Genomic DNA, 17,324 nt, shown 5'->3' with positions numbered 1-17,324 from the left:
GTCCAGTGCCTTCAGTTGAGTCTCTGCACCGACAGCACCACTGAAGGCATAGAGATCCTCGCCTGCCCATTGGACGCTCTATGATAGATGGTCTTCTGCCAGGGGAGTAGAGGAATGAGCCTCTGCTGACCTGGGTCTAGGGTCTAATGATCCTGTTAATGATACAAAAAGGAGCCTCAATATGTTTGTGAACTTAATGATGGATGGGTGAACAGCATATCATTTTCAAGTATTATCTAGCTAAACATATATTTATGAAGGCACAAACTCAATATTTGTGACAGCGAGAATAGGACTGTGGACAAAGATTGATCAAATCTAATTTGCACCATTTTAGTAGTAACCCAAACATGTTTCCATGACCTCGGGATTCATCACAATTATTTTGCACCAAATTTGCAGCAACGTTATTTCATGCTATGTTTCTTGCTTATTCTATAGAGAACAAAGTTAACTGGTTTTAGCCCAGACAATTACTTACATTTCAGAAGTAGAGCCACATTAAGTTGAGATATCACAGTCACTGGCAATCATGGTATCAAATTAGTTTGCCCTGTTTAAGCCCAGTCGAAAATCTTTATGTAATATAGCCTGTCAGTTTAGTAAGAAACATATTTAATTAATTCTTTATTATACAGAAAATGGTGCTAAAAGTTAGTATATTATGTAATCAGGAGAATTATATAACATGACAAATTGTTACCATGTGTCACATGATTATAAACAATATATTGTCCTTGTTTAATCCTGAGATGATTTAATGTATGTTTCAGGATTCACAGGTGGTACAGCACTATGCATCAGATTTACAGAGTGGAAAAGCAGAGCCAATGTCAGAAGCTGAGGAGCATGAACGAGAGTCTGAAGCACTAGAGACAGATTCCAAGGTAGAGTCAGAAGGAAAGCCAGAAGGAAGAAAGGCAGAACAAGAACCAGAAAGAGTGCCAGACGAAAGAGAGACAGACGAAGAAGACAATCCTGAAGAAGAGCCAAAGAAAGCAGATTCAGTAGAAGGAGAGCCAAATGAAGCAGAGCTAGAAGAAGGCCCAGAAGAAGAGCCAGAGGGAGAGCCAGAAGTAAGAGATCCAGAAAAGGTAGAGCCAGAAGAAGAGCTAGTAAAGAAAAAGGCAGAAGATGAGCCACAAGATGAACCAGAAGAAGATGAATCAAAGCTTGAGGCAGAACCAAAGGTAATGTCTTGTTCATTTTCTTCCGCAGAGCACTGAATTTTTCAGACCTATTTTCTGTTTTCTCATATTGTATCATCACTCCAGTGATCAGTGTTCTAAAGCACAATCAGTAGAAGAAATTACCGATAAATTTTTTTTTAAACCAAATACACAGGGCCCCAGAGAAACCATCCCCCACAGCCCGGCCACAATAGAATGGGGCATAGGGGCCAGACTACCTACCTCTCGGGCCGATGATGGCCCTGGGGACCTCATCTCCCTGTACTCGGCTATTATACTATGGGAAGGGGAGTCACACGGCGCAGGCTGTTTTCGGCCCCGGGGATCCCATACCCAGGGCATGGTCTCATATATATTTTTTAAATTATTATAGGGGCCACGCGCCCCCCTACCCCGACCAATTTCGACATCGGGAACCCCATCCCAGTAGGCTCAGCCATTTGCCCTGGGTGCCTCCAGGGCTTCCAGGCAGCTATGAGACTGCGGGAGAGCCTCAAGGCCCCAGTGGTCCCAGCCGGCTCCCCACATCCTGTGGGAGCCAGCATTGCTTTCACATAAAGGGATCTGCTAAACATGCTGTGTGTGAAAGCAATCCTTTCATCTGTTTCCCTGCTCGCTTGACAGTGAGCATTTCTTCACTCTCGCTTGCTGGAAGGTGAGAGTTTATTGTGAATTGATGGGTGCTGTCAAAGCTGCCGCCAAGCCACAACAAACAGCTATTGTCCCAGGGGTGGGAACCAAGGGACAGAGCAGAAGCTAGACCTGGGGGGTGGCGGTCCCCAGGGCCATTATTGGCTCCATGAGGGGGGTTGCGTGCCCCACTCCTTTGATTTAGTAGGGCTTGCCCCGGGGTGGTGAGGGTTCCTAGGGCCAAGAACAGCCCGAGAGGAGATCTGCACAGCCCCACTTACCATTATAAAAATAGAATTTGGCTCAGGAAAGTGGTGGTACCCGGGGCCCGGGCGTTAGTGATGCCCTCTATTACAAACCCAATTGCCCTGGAGAGGTAGTAATCTCCAGGGCACAGGGGGTCCCTCAGGCTGCTTGAGTTTAGTAACCATTAGCCCCAGGGAGGAGGCTTTCTCCGGGGGGTCTGTGTGGCCCCCGTTAAACAACATATGCCCTGGGGAGGTGGTGTCCCCAGGACATACAAATGCCCAAGGAGAGGGACCCGGTGGGCCCTTATCCTTTAATTTTGTGTTAGCCTGACCCACCCGGGGATAATTAGTAGAGAAGCATGGGGGCTTAAATTAAAATAAATAAATAAAAGGCCAGGCTTGGGGGAATGTGGTCCCCGGGGCTGAAATTGGCCCAGGGAAGGGGGGCCAGGCAGCCCCCTTCCTGTTATTAATAAAAATAAAAATAAATGGATCACAGGATTCCGGTTGGGTGAGAAAAAAGACGTAACTATTTGATGTTGCTTAAATTATGTTTGTGACAACGTAGAATTCCACTTTTAGATATATACATACTGATTGTATATACTTATGTATTCTGTCTGATTAAACACTGAAAATACGACTATCCATGAATTATTGTGGTATTGCGGTAATATAAGAATTGTAATATTCTCGGATGTTTGAAAAACTACATGTCTGTCGTTGTGCTCTATTATATTGTAGTTCACATGTGACACGGGTGTTTACAAAGTTTAAAATGGCGGAAAAAACTTTATTTATTTGTTAGTGTGCAAGCCTGCTGGGCAGGCGAAACGCGTCTAACATTAACGGCTGACAATAACTAATATTTTGTCGTAAAGACACAGCGTCGACTCTCCTGTTTGGGACGTGTGGTGAATATATATATATATACATATATACATGGATTTAAGTATCGCACATTTATACTTACCCTCATGCCATTTCTTAGTTGCTCTTCTGGCCACCATATTATGTAGCAGGATAGTTAAAATGCAACATTTTGGAAAATACTGATTAGAGGCCTACTTGATGCCTTGCAATTTTTGAACATGTGAGCATGAGATGGGTCTCCACAAACACTTTTAGCCTCCATCTCCCTCAGCCTCAGGCTATGGAGGCTTGAGTTCCCCCTCTAAAAATGTTACTCCATACGCCTGAATAGGAGACCTTAAGGGGTTCAACAGAGGAGAGAACATGAAGTATCTGAGAATTGCAAATAAAGGTATTTATGATGAAAGTAGGAATGGGAAGTGAGGGAACGCCTTGTGTGTATTAGTGATTAAGTGGTGTGTCAGTGGAAGGAGGGTGTGAGAAAGTGCATCTGAGTGAGAGTACGTGAGACATAGAGCAGTATGTTAGAGAAAAGCATGCGAAATAGAGTGAGACTAGAAGATAGCTGAAAAAGAGTTATGAGGAAGGAAAAAATTAGGTTCTTCCCATGCCTAAGAAGGGCTATATGGGATGAATCCTGTAGAGAAACATCTGAAAATGTATTAGGAATCAGGAGGGAAGGCACCCAATAGGTTGGTGGCTCTCTATCTGTGTTGATAATAAAGTTTTTCTTGTTTTAGGTGCTATGCCTGCAACCCCTTTGTGAAGCACAATGCTTTGAAAAGGTGCAAAACATATTGCCGATGATGTCCTGCACGAGCGACCAGTGAACACTATCTTCCTACATACTTTTAAAATGATGAAAAGCAGAGTCTTCATGCCGAGATTTGACTGGTGCCCCAAGGAGCTATTAGGAGGATCTGCTGGAGTTTGGTGGAGTAGGAAGACCATTGTAAATCAGTGGTGTTTCTGTACGACCAAACTTGTGGTTATCCTGCTCTGTTAGAGTTGTGAAAGCAATGGGTTTGCACCAGAAGGGTCTTAGCTGGCTTTGCCAGCATAAACCTTTGACCTGACATAGCCTATCTGCAACATAGCTGTCAGGTCATAGTTACTGTTGACCAACCCCAGGCAACCTTCAAGCCTTTTGCTACCTGAGACTGCTATGCGAGACATGGTGGTCCCTTATAGGAAATACACATAGTGACCCCCAAGCGCAGGCAGAAAAATACCTGCTAGTTAGGGACATTATCTTTTTTGTTTTCAAAAAACAAACTTACAAGTAGGGAGTTGGTTTCCTGAAGACAAAAAGAATTTGCTAAAGAAGCACAAAAAACATAGCACTTGCTCAGCAAAGTCCAGTGCCTTCATTTGAGTCACTGCACCAACAGCACCACTAAAGGCACAGAGATCCTCGCCTGCCCATTGGACTCCCTGTGGTAGGTGGTCTTCTGCCAGGGGAGCAGAGGAATGAGCTTCTGCTGACCTGGGTCTAGGGTCGAATGATCCTGTTAATGATACCCAAAGAAGCCTCGATATTTTTGTGAACTAAATGGGGGATGGGTAACCAGCATATCGTTTTCAAGTCTTGTCTAGCTAAACATATATTTATGAAGGCACTAACTAAATATTTGTGACAGCGAGAATGGGACTGTGGACAAAGATTGATCAAATGTAATTTGCACTATTTTTGTAGCAACCCAAACATGTTTCGATGACCTCTGGCTTCATCACAAATATTTTACACCAAATTTGCAGCAACGTTATTTCATGCTATGTTTCTTGCTTATTCTATAGAGAACAAAGTTAACTGGTTATAGGCCAGACTATTACTTACATTTCAGAAGTAGAGCCACATTAAGTTGAGATATCACAGTCACTGGCAATCATGGTATCAAATTAGTTTGCCCTGTTTAAGCCCAGTCGAAAATCTTTATGTAATGTGGCCTGTCAGTTTAGTAAGAAACATATTAATTCTTTACACAGAAAATGGTGCTAAAAGTTAATCTAATATGTAATCAGAAGAATGATATAACATGCCAAATGGTTACCATGTGTCACATGATTATAAACAATAGATTTTACTTGTTTAATCCTGAGATGATTTAATGTATGTTTCAGGATTCACAGGTGGTACAGAAATATACATCTGATTTACAAAGTGGAAAAGCAGAGCCAAAGTCAGAAGCTGAGGAGCATGAACAAGAGTCTGAAGCACTAGAGACAGATTCCAAGGTAGAGTCAGAAGGAAAGCCAGATGGAAGAGAGGCAGAAGAAGAACCAGAAAGAGTGCCAGAAGAAAGAGATCCAGAAGAAGAACACCATCCTGAAGAAGAGCCAGAAAAAAGAGATTCAATAGAAGGAGAGCCAAATGAAGCAGAGCCAGAAGATGGCCCAGAAGAAGAGCCAGAAGGAGAGCCAGAAGTAAGAGATCCAGAAAAGGTAGAGCCAGAAGAAGAGCTAGTAAAGAAAAAGGCAAAAGATGAGCCACAAGATGAACCAGAAGAAGAAGAATCAGAGCTTGAGGCAGAACCAAAGGTAATGTCTTGTTCATTTTCTTCCGCAGAGCACTGACTTTTTCAGACCTATTTTCTGTTTTCTCATATTGTATCATCACTCCAGTGAACAGTGTTCTAATGCACAATCAGTAGAAGAAATTACCAATAATTTTTTTTTTTTAGTCAAATACACAGGGCCCCAGAGACCCCATCCCCCACAGCCCGGCCACAATCGAATAGGGGAGAGGGGCCAGACTACCTACCTCTCAGGCCGATGATGGCCCTGGGGACCCCATCTCCCTGGACTTGGCTATTATACTATGGGAAGGGGAGTCACGCGGCGCAGGCTGATTTCGGCCCCGGGGATCCTATCCCCCAGGGCACGGTCTTATATATATTTTTTAATTTAATATAGGGGCCACGCGCCCCCCTACCCTGGCCAATTTCGACATCGGGAACCCCATCCCAGTAGGCCCAGCCATTTGCCCTGGATGCCTCCAGGGCTGCCAGGGAGCTATGAGACCGCGGGAGAGCCTCAAGGCCCCAGCGGTCCCAGCCGGCTCCCCACCTCCTGTGGGAGCCAGCATTGCTTTCACTTACAGAGATCTGCTAAACATGCTGTGTGTGAAAGCAATCCTTTCATCTGTTTCCCTGCTCGCTTGACAGTGAGCATTTCTTCACTCTCGCTTGCTGGAAGATGAGAGTTTGTTGTGACTTGATGGGTGCTGTCAAATCTGCCGCCAAGCCACAACAAACAGCTATTGTCCCAGGGGTGGGAACCAAGGGACAGAACAGAAGCTAGACCTGGGGGGTGGCGGTCCCCAGGGCCATTCTTGTCTCCATGAGGGGGGTTGTGCGCCCCACTCCTTTGATTTGGTAGGGTTTGCCCCGGGGTGGTGACAGTTCCTAGGGCTGAGAACGGCCCGAGAGGAGGTCTGAACAGCCCCACTTACCATTATAAAAATAGAATTTGGCTCAGGAAAGTGGGGGTACCCGGGCGTCAGTGATGCCCTCTATTACAAACCCAATTGCCCTGGAGAAGTAGTAATCTCCAGGGCGCAGAGGGTCCCTCAGGCCGCTTTAATTTAGTAACCATTAGCCCCAGGGAGGAGGCTTTCTCCGGGGTGTCTGTGTGGCCCCCGTTAAACAACATATGCCCTGGGGAGGTGGGTCCCCAGGACATACAAATGCCCAAGGAGAGGGACCCGGTGGGCCCTTATCCTTTAATTTTGAGTTAGCCTGACCCACCTGGGGATAATTCGTAGAGAAGCATGGGGGCTTAAATTAAAATAAATAAATAAAAGGCCAGACTTGGGGGAGTGTGGTCCCCGGTGCTTAAATTGGCCCAGGGAAGGGGGCCCAGGCAGCCCCCCTCCTGTTATGAATAAAAATACAAATAAATGGATCGCAGAATTCCGGTTGGGTGAGAAAAAGAGACGTAACTATTTGATGTTGCTTAAATTATATATTGTGACAACGTAGAATTCCACTTTTAGATATATACATACTGATTGTATATACTTACGTATTCTGTTTGCCTAAACACTGAAAATACGACTATCCATGAATTATTGTGGTAGTGCGGTAATATAAGAATTGTAATATTCGCGGATGTTTGAAAAACTACAAGTCTGTCATTGTGCTCTATTATATTGTAGTTCACATGTGACACGGGTGTTTACAAAGTTTAAAATGGAAAAAACTTTATCTATTTGTCAGTGTGCAAGCCTGCTGGGCAGGCGAAATGCGTCTAACATTAACGGCTGACAATAAATAAAATGTTGTCGTAAAGACACGGCGTCGACTCTCCTGTTTAGGACGTGTTGTAGAATATATATATATATATATAGACATGGATTTAAGTATTGCACATTTATACTTACCCTCATGCCATTTTTGTAGTTGCTCTTCTGGCTTCCATATTATGTAGCAGGATAGTTAAAATGCAACATTCTGGAAAATACTGATTAGAGGCCTACTTGATGCCTTGCAGTTTTTGAAGATGTGAGCAGGAAGTGGGTCTCCACAAACACTTTTAGCCTCCCTCTCCTTTAGCATCAGGCTATGGAGGCTTGAGTCCCCCCTCTAAAAATGTTACTCCATACGCCTGAATAAGAGACTTTAAGGGGTTCAATACATGAGGTATCTGAGAATTGCAAATAAAGGCATTTGTGATAGAAAGTAGGAATGGGAAGCGAGGGAATGCCTTGTGTGTATTAGTGAATAAGTGGTGTGTCAGTGGAAAGAGGGTGTGAGAAAGTGCATCTGAGAGAGTACGTGAGACATAGAGCAGTATGTTAGAGAAAAGCATGCGAAATAGAGTGAGACTAGAAGATAGCTGAAAAGGAGTTATGAGGAAGGAAAAAATAATGGGGCATATTATCAAGCCAGGCGATAAAATTATCGCCGCTTTAGAGGCAGAAAACTGCCGCTAAAATGGCGATAATGGGCTTGATAATATGCTCTATGGAATTCCAATTGAAGCCCATGTTAGACATCCTTCACATTTAACATGGGCTTCAATTGGAATTCCATAGAGGATAATATCAAGCCCCTTCTCGCCGTTTTTGCAGCAGTTTTCTGCCGGTAAAGCGGCGATAATTTTATCGCCTGGTTTGATAATATGCCCCTAAGTTCTTCCCATGCCTAAGAAGGGCTATATGGGATGAATCCTGCATAGAAGCATCTGAACATGTATTAGGAATCAGGAGAGAAGGCACCAAATAGGTTGGTGGCTCTCTATCTGTGATGATAATAAAGTTTGGCTTGTTTTACGTGCTATGCCTGCAACCCCTTTGTGAAGGACAATGCTTTGAAAAGGTGCAAAACATATTGCCGATGATGTCCTGAACGAGCAACCAGTGAACACTATCTTCTTACATACTTTTAAAAGGATGAAAAGCTGAGTCTTCATGCCGAGATTTGCACTGATGCCCTAAGGAGCTATTAGGAGGATCTGCTGGAGTTTGGTGGAGTAGGAAGACCATTGTAAATCAGTGGTGTTTCTGTCCGACCAAACTTGTGGTTATCCTGCTCTGTTAGAGTTTTGAAAGCAATGGGTTTGCACCAGAAGAGTCTTAGCTGGCTTTGCCAGCATAAATCTTTAACCGGACATAGCCTATCTGCAACATAGCTGTCAGGTCATAGTTACTGTTGACCAACCCCAGGCAACCTTCAAGCCTTTTGCTACCTGAGACTGCTATGCGAGACATGGTGGTCCCTTATAGGAAATACACATAGTGACCCCCAAGCGCAGGCAGAAAAATACCTGCTAGTTAGGGACACTATCTTTTTTGTTTTCAAAAAACAAACTTACAAGTTGGGAGTTGGTTTCCTGAAGACAAAAAGAATTTGCTAAAGAGGCACAAAAAACATAGCACTTGCTCAGCAAAGTCCAGTGCGTTCAGTTGAGTCACTGCACCAACAGCACCACTGAAGGCACAGAGATTCTCGCCTGCCCATTGGACTCCCTGTGGTGGGTGGTCTTCAGCCAGGGGAGCAGAGGAATGAGCTTGTGCTGACCTGGGTCTATGGTCGAATGATCCTGTTAATGATACCCAAAGAAGCCTCGATATTTTTGTGAACTAAATGGGGGATGGGTAACCAGCATATCATTTTCAAGTCTTGTCTAGCTAAAGATATATTTATGAAGACACTAACTAAATATTTGTGACAGCGAGAATGGGACTGTGGACAAAGATTGATCAAATGTAATTTGCACTATTTTTGTAGCAACCCAAACATGTTTCGATGACCTCTGGCTTCATCACAATTATTTTACACCAAATTTGCAGCAACATTATATCATGCTATGTTTCTTGCTTATTCTATAGAGAACAAAGTTAACTGGTTATAGGCCAGACTATTACTTACATTTCAGAAGTAGAGCCACATTAAGTTGAGATATCACAGTCACTGGCAATCATGGTATCAAATTAGTTTGCCCTGTTTAAGCCCAGTCGAAAATCTTTATGTAATGTGGCCTGTCAGTTTAGTAAGAAACATATTCATTCTTTACACAGAAAATGGTGCTAAAAGTTAATCAAATATGTAATCAGGAGAATGATATAACATGCCAAATGGTTACCATGTGTCACATGATTATAAACAATAGATTGTCCTTGTTTAATCCTGAGATGATTTAATGTTTGTTTCAGGATTCACAGGTGGTACAGCACTATGCATCAGATTTACAGACTGGAAAAGCAGAGCCAAAGTCAGAAGCTGAGGAGCATGAACGAGAGTCTGAAGCAGTAGAGACAGATTCCAAGGTAGAGTCAGAAGGAAAGCCAGAAGGAAGAGATGCAGAAGAAGAACCAGAAAGAGTGCCAGAAGAAAGAGATCCAGAAGAAGAACACTATCCTGAAGAAGAGCCAGAAAAAAGAGATTCAATAGAAGGAGAGCCAAATGAAGCAGAGCCAGAAGATGGCCCAGAAGAAGAGCCAGAAGGAGTGCCAGAAGTAAGAGATCCAGAAAAGGTAGAGCCAGAAGAAGAGGTAGTAAAGAAAAAGGCAGAAGATGAGCCACAAGATGAACCAGAAGAAGAAGAATCAGAGCTTGAGGCAGAACCAAAGGTAATGTCTTGTTCATTTTCTTCCACAGCGCACTGACTTTTTCAGACCTATTTTCTGTTTTCTCATATTGTATCATCACTCCAGTGAACAGTGTTCTAATGCACAATCAGTAGAAGAAATTACCAATAAATATTTTCTTTAATCAAATACACAGGGTCCCAGAGACCCCATCCCCCACAGCCCGGCCACAATAGAATAGGGGAGAGGGGCCAGACTACCTATCTCTCGGGCTGATGATGGCCCTGGGGACCCCATCTCCCTGTACTCGGCTATTATACTATGGGAAGGGGAGTCACGCTGCGCAGGCTGATTTCGGCCCCGGGGATCCCATGCCCCAGGGCACGGTCTTATATATATTTTTAAATTTAATATAGGGGCCACGCGCCCCCCTACCCTGGCCAATTTCGACATCGGGAACCCCATCCCAGTAGGCCCAGCCATTTGCCCTGGATGCCTCCAGGGCTGCCAGGGAGCTATGAGACCGCGGGAGAGCCTCAAGGCCCCAGCGGTCCCAGCCGGCTCCCCACCTCCTGTGGGAGCCAGCATTGCTTTCTCATACAGGGATCTGCTAAACATGCTGTGTGTGAAAGCAATCCTTTCATCTGTTTCCCTGCTCGCTTGACAGTGAGCATTTCTTCACTCTCGCTTGCTGGAAGATGAGAGTTTGTTGTGACTTGATGGGTGCTGTCAAATCTGCCGCCAAGCCACAACAAACAGCTATTGTCCCAGGGGTGGGAACCAAGCGACAGAACAGAAGCTAGACCTGGGGGGTGGCGGTCCGCAGGGCCATTCTTGGCTCCATGAGGCGGGTTGTGTGCCCCACTCCTTTGATTTGGTAGGGTTTGCCCCGGGGTGGTGACGGTTCCTAGGGCTGAGAACGGCCCGAGAGGAGGTCTGAACAGCCCCACTTACCATTATAAAAATAGAATTTGGCTCAGGAAAGTGGTGGTACCCGGGGCCCGGGCGTCAGTGATGCCCTCGATTACAAACCCAATTGCCCTGGAGAGGGAGTAATCTCCAGGGCGCAGGGGGTCCCTCAGGCCGCTTTAATTTAGTAACCATTAGCCCCAGGGAGGAGGCTTTCTCCGGGGTGTCTGTGTGGCCCCCGTTAAACAACATATGCCCTGGGGAGGTGGGTCCCCAGGACATACAAATGACCAAGGAGAGGGACCCGGTGGGCCCTTATCCTTTAATTTTGAGTTAGCCTGACCCACCTGGGGATAATTCGTAGAGAAGCATGGGGGCTTAAATTAAAATAAATAAATAAAAGGCCAGACTTGGGGGAATGTGGTCCCCGGTGCTTAAATTGGCCCAGGGAAGAGGGCCCAAGCAGCCCCCCTCCTGTTATGAATAAAAATAAAAATAAATGGATCGCAGTATTCCGGTTGGGTGAGAAAAAAGACGTAACTATTTGATGTTGCTTAAATTATATATTGTGACAACGTAGAATTCCACTTTTAGATATATACATACTGATTGCATATACTTATGTATTCTGTTTGCCTAAACACTGAAAATACGACTATCCATGAATTATTGTGGTAGTGCGGTAATATAAGAATTGTAATATTCGCGGATGTTTGAAAAACTACAAGTCTGTCATTGTGCTCTATTATATTGTAGTTCACATGTGACACGGGTGTTTACAAACTTTAAAATGGAAAAAACTTTATCTATTTGTCAGTGTGCAAGCCTGCTGGGCAGGCGAAACGCGTCTAACATTAACGGCTGACAATAAATAAAATTTTGTCGTAAATACACGGCGTCGACTCTCCTGTTTAGGACGTGTGGTAGAAAATATATATATATATATATATATATATATATTTATATATCAAAAACCGCAATGGTAGCGAACCGCTACCGTTAGCCCTCCCCCTACTCACTTGTGATGGTGGTCCGCAGCGAGGTGGCAAACCTCTACGTATTCCGACAACGCTGTAATTCCTCCTTTTCTGAATCCCCAGCAACCACGGACCATGGTTGCTGGGGATTCAGGAAAGGAGGAATTACAGCGTTGTCGGAATATATATATATATATATATATATATATATATATATTCACTGAAAAAACCATAGGTTTCACACACGTTATAGTTAGGAATTAGCATTTAAAAAACCTTGCAAATTCACTGAAAAAACCATAGGTTTCACACATGTTATAGTTAGCGGAAATTTTACTGATAAAAAACCAATGAAATTCCCCCGTTATAGTTAGTGCAGGCAACTATAACTCACGCGACCGCAATCCTCTGCTGATGCTAATACTGTATTTAGACACTTATTTGCCCATGTCTTCTTCCATACATTTTTAGCTATACATATATTACAAATATTTTTTTTTCATAAAGACACATATGTCATCAGCAGAAGATTGCGGTCGCGTGAGTTATAGTTGCCTGCACTAACTATAACGGGGGAATTTCATTGGTTTTTTATCAGTAAAATTTCCGCTAACTATAACATGTGTGAAACCTATGGTTTTTTCAGTGAATTTGCAAGGTTTTTTAAATGCTAATTCCTAACTATAACGTGTGTGAAACCTATGGTTTTTTCAGTGAATTTGTACGTTTTTTTAAATGCTAAGTTACTTTACGCCATTCGTGGCGTGCGCGCCCACTTAACGCAGTTTGTTCCGTGCGCGCACGGAGCGCTTCGCGCACCGTGCGCACACAGTGAGCACGCGGTGCGCTTCGCGCACCGCGCGCCCACTTTACGCAGTTAGTGCCGTGCACGCACGGTGGGCACGCGGTGCGCTACGCGCACCGCGTGCCCACGTTACGCTAGATGGGCCATGTACGCACGATGCGCTTCGCGCACCGTGCGCACATGGAGGACATATGATGCATATGAAGCCAGAAGGAAGAGAGGCAGAAGAAGAACCAGAAAGAGTGCCAGAAGAAAGAGAGCCAGAAGAAGAAGATAATCCTGAAGAAGAGCCAGAAAAAAGAGATTCAATAGAAGGAGAGCTAAATGAAGCAGAGCCAGAAGAAGGCCCAGAAGAAGAGCCAGAAGGAGTGCCAGAAGTAAGAGATCCAGAAAAGGTAGAGCCAGAAGAAGAGCTAGTAAAGAAAAAGGCAAAAGATGAGCCACAAGATGAACCAGAAGAAGAAGAATCAGAGCTTGAGGCAGAACCAAAGGTAATGTCTTGTTCATTTTCTGCCGCAGAGCACTGCTTTTTCAGACCTATTTTCTGTTTTCTCATATTGTATCATCACTCCAGTGATAAGTGTTCCTAATGCACAACCAGTAGAAGAAATTACCAATAAATATTTTTTTTAACCAAATACACAGGGCCCCAGAGACCCCATCCCCCACAGCCCGGCCACAATAGAATGGGGGAGAGGGGCCAGACTACATACTTCTTGGGTCGATGATGGCCCTGGGGACCCCATCTCCCTGGACTCGGCTATTATACTATGGGAAGGGGAGTCACGCGGTGCAGGCTGATTTCGGCCCCGGGGATCCCATCCCCCAGGGCACGGTCTCATATATTTTTTTAAATTTAATATAGGGGCCACGCGCCCCCCTACCCCGGCCAATTTCGACATCGGGAACCCCATCCCAGTAGGCCCAGCCATTTGCCCTGGGTGCCTCCAGGGCTGCCAGGGAGCTATGAGACCGCGGGAGGGCCTCAAGGCCCCAGCGGTCCCAGCCGTCTCCCCACCTCCTGTGGGAGCCAGCATTGCTTTCACATACAGGGATCTGCTAAACATGCTGTGTGTGAAAGCAATCCTTTCATCTGTTTCCCTGCTCGCTTGACAGTGAGCATTTCTTCACTCTCGCTTGCTGGAAGGTGAGAGTTTGTTGTGACTTGATGGGTGCTGTCAAATCTGCCGCCAAGCCACAACAAACAGCTATTGTCCCAGGGGTGGGAACCAAGGGACAGAGCAGAAGCTAGACCTGGGGTGTGGTGGTCCCCAGGGCCATTATTGTCTCCATGGGGGGGGGTTGTGTGCCCCACTCGTTTGATTTGGTTAGGGCTTGCCCTGGGGTGGAGAGGGTTCCTAGGGCCGAGAACGGCCCGAGAAGAGGTCTGCACAGCCCCACTTACCATTATAAAAATAGAATTTGGCTCAGGAAAGTGATGGTACCCAGGGCCCGGGCGTCAGTGATGCCCTCGATTACAAACCCATTGCCCTGGAGAGGTAGTAATCTCCAGGGCGTCCCTCAGGCCGCTTCAATTTAGTAACCGTTAGCCCCAGGGAGGAGACTTTCTCCGGGGGGTCTGTGTGGCCCCCGTTAAACAACATATGCCCTGGGGAGGTGGTGTCCCCAGGACATACAAATGCCCAAGGAGAGGAACCCGGTGGGCCCTTATCCTTTAATTTTGTGTTAGCCTGACCCACCTGGGGATAATTAGTAGAGAAGCATGGGGGCTTAAATTAAAATAAATAAATAAAAGGCCAGGCTTGGGGGAATGTGGTCCCTGGGGCTTAAATTGGCCCAGGGAAGGGAGGCCAGGCAGCCCCCCTCCTGTTATTAATAAAAATAAAAATAAATGGATCGCAGGATTCCGGTTGGGTGAGAAAAAAGACGTAACTATTTAATGTTGCTTAAATTATATTTGTGACAACGTAGAATTCCACTTTTAGATATATACATACTGATTGTATATACTTATGTATTCTGTCTGCCTAAACACTGAAAATTCGACTATCCATGAATTATTGTGGTAGTGCAGTAATATAAGAATTGTAATATTCTCCGATGTTTGAAAAACTACAAGTCTGTCATTGTGCTCTATTATATTGTAGTTCACATGTGACACGGGTGTTTACAAAGTTTAAAATGGCGGAAAAAACTTTATCTTTATGTTAGTGTGCAAGACTGCTGGGCAGGCGAAACACGTCTAACATTAACGGCTGACAATAACTAATATTTTGTCGTAAAGACACGGCGTCGACTCTCCTGTTTGGGACGTGTAGTGAATATATATATATATATATATATATATATATATATATATATTCAGTGAAAAAACCATAGGTTTCACAGACGTTATAGTTAGCTGGACATTTTACTCGTAAAAAACCAATGAAATTCCCCCGTTATAGTTAGTTAAGCTAACTATAACTCGCGCACCCGCAATCCACTGCTGATGACGTCACATATAACATCACTCATGACATGGTCACTGACATCACTCATGACATCACTGATGACATCTCAAATGACATCACTGATGACATCACTGATGACATCATCCAGTGAATGTGTGTTTTTCTGAAAATTAAATATGTTTTATATATGTATATCTGAAGGTCGATGGAAGAATAAATGGGTATATAAGTGTCTAAATGGATGATTTTTTTTGAAAAATATATTTTGTAACTGACTGATAAAGTGTATCAAAGTGAATACATGGCTTAGTGAGTAATGTTTTAATATGTAAATATCTGTATCAGTCTCTCACTTTGTGTATAAGTGGCTGCATGGGTTGGTGAGTAGCTACATGGGTGTCTATATAGGTTATTAGTTGGTTTTTTGAGTATCAGAATGAGTGTCTGCATGGTTTGGTGGGGGTATTACGTAGTGCATAGGTGCATGAATGAGTGACTCACTGTTTGTGTTGAAGACAGCATGTGTGCAGGACTGTATGGGTGGATGAGTGTGTGTATGGGTGTGTTAGTGAGTGAATGACTGTCTCAATAGTGTCTCCATGAGTAACTACTTATGTTTTAAAGTAGTATATGTGACTATTGGTGTATATAAGTGACTATATGTGATAGTGAGAGATTTGAAGATTTCCTGTATCAATAAGTATGTGTTTCTATAAGTGATTGTTTAAAAGACCAAGTATGTGTAAGTTTCCGTAGAAGTAAGTGTGGTGGTGTGTGTATAACTGTATATGAAGGTAAATGGATGTTTGATTCTTTATTAGCATGAGTGACTATGTGTGTGAGTAACTCTATGGATGAGTGGCATTGTGTAACAGGATGTACAGGTGTATGAGTACATATGAGTGAGTACATGTATGAGTGACTGTATAGGACTGTTGGTTAATGAGTAGATGTGTATGTGGTTCTTAGAATTACAGAAGAGTTTGTTGAAACTGGTATTGGAATTTCCATTAATTTTTTATTTTTTAGTCTCTATTTTTTAATGTGTGTATCAAAGGTTATATTAGGGTGAGAGGAGGTCTGCCACGTTATCACAAGGATGATGTCATCAGTGATGTCATCAGTGATGTCATTTGAGATGTCATCAGTGATGTCATGAGTGATGTCAGTCACCATGTCATAAGTGATGTTATATGTGACGTCATCAGCAGTGGATTGCGGGTGCGCGAGTTATAGTTAGCTTAACTAACTATAACGGGGGAATTTCATTGGTTTTTTACGAGTAAAAAGTCCAGCTAACTATAACGTCTGTGAAACCTATGGTTTTTTCACTGAATTTGCAAGGTTTTTTAAATGATAATCCCTAACTATAACGTGTGTGAAGTGAAACCCATGGTTTTTTCAGTGAATTTGTATGGTTTTTTAAATGCTAATTCTTATATTTAACGTGTGTGATTTTTTTTTTTTTTTTTTTTTGCAAGCTTTTTTACCTCTTTTTATTTTTTCTTTATATTCTCTTTAAACACTATTGTCAAATTTAAAAACTTCTGCAATATATATTTTTTTCACCTTTTTTTTAACCAAACAGGTAAGATATATTAGTATAACATAGTGATTCTTTTTGTCCAATTTTTTTTTTTTTTACGTGCGCGTACGGTAAGCTTACCGTAAGCGCACGGTTTGCTTTATGTACGTAATATTTCTACTCTGTTTGCGTATGGTTACGCAATTTACGTAGACGTGCGTACTGCGTACGCGGCGCATAAGCGCATACGTTACACGCGTACGTTACGCGGAAGTGTTGGGGCGTGCCTGTTATGCGCATGCGCGCGTGCGCGTGTCTTTTATACGCGCATGCGTACTTTTACCGTAAGCGCTCTGTAAGCGCTCCGTAAGCGTAACGTACGCGCACGGTGGGTCATGGATCAAGAAACAACACTTTTGATTGGTTTAAACTACTTTCAGTTCTAGAACTCTCCTACACCACACCCATTCCCCTCATTTCTGCTTGTGATCCCTTAGGAGAAGGAGCTGAGTTGTCTTTGGGATACAATGGCAGACCAGCAGTCCTCTTCTTCGAGTGAGGCTAGCAGCACCACCATCAGGCAGAGATGGAGGAAACAAAAGAGCTCTTTTATATGGGAGTATTTTACGTTTCCAGAGGGCCAAAAAAAGGTAAATGCTCCGTTAGTGACTTGCAAGCTTTGCCAGCGTGTACTTTCTAGAGGTAATCCTAACAAGAAGTATT

General features: G+C 43.8%; 1 protein-coding gene across 1 annotated transcript in view; it reads left to right on the top strand.

Moving 5' to 3' along the window:
• LOC146809052 (uncharacterized) overlaps positions 1-17,324 on the top strand; it is a 477,319-nt gene that overhangs the window by 439,837 nt on the left and 20,158 nt on the right. Inside the window, exons 22-25 of the mRNA XM_085614821.1 lie at positions 774-1,190; positions 5,063-5,479; positions 9,597-10,013; positions 12,869-13,153. Coding sequence (XP_085470947.1) covers positions 774-1,190; positions 5,063-5,479; positions 9,597-10,013; positions 12,869-13,153 — 1,536 coding nt within the window. The remainder of the gene's footprint in view (positions 1-773; positions 1,191-5,062; positions 5,480-9,596; positions 10,014-12,868; positions 13,154-17,324) is intronic.

Source organism: Triturus cristatus, chromosome 7 (genome assembly GCF_964204655.1).
Source record: "Triturus cristatus chromosome 7, aTriCri1.1, whole genome shotgun sequence".
Taxonomy (NCBI): Eukaryota; Metazoa; Chordata; class Amphibia; order Caudata; family Salamandridae; genus Triturus; species Triturus cristatus.
Note: the sequence above shows the minus strand (reverse complement) of the source record. Positions and strands in the feature narration are given on the sequence as shown.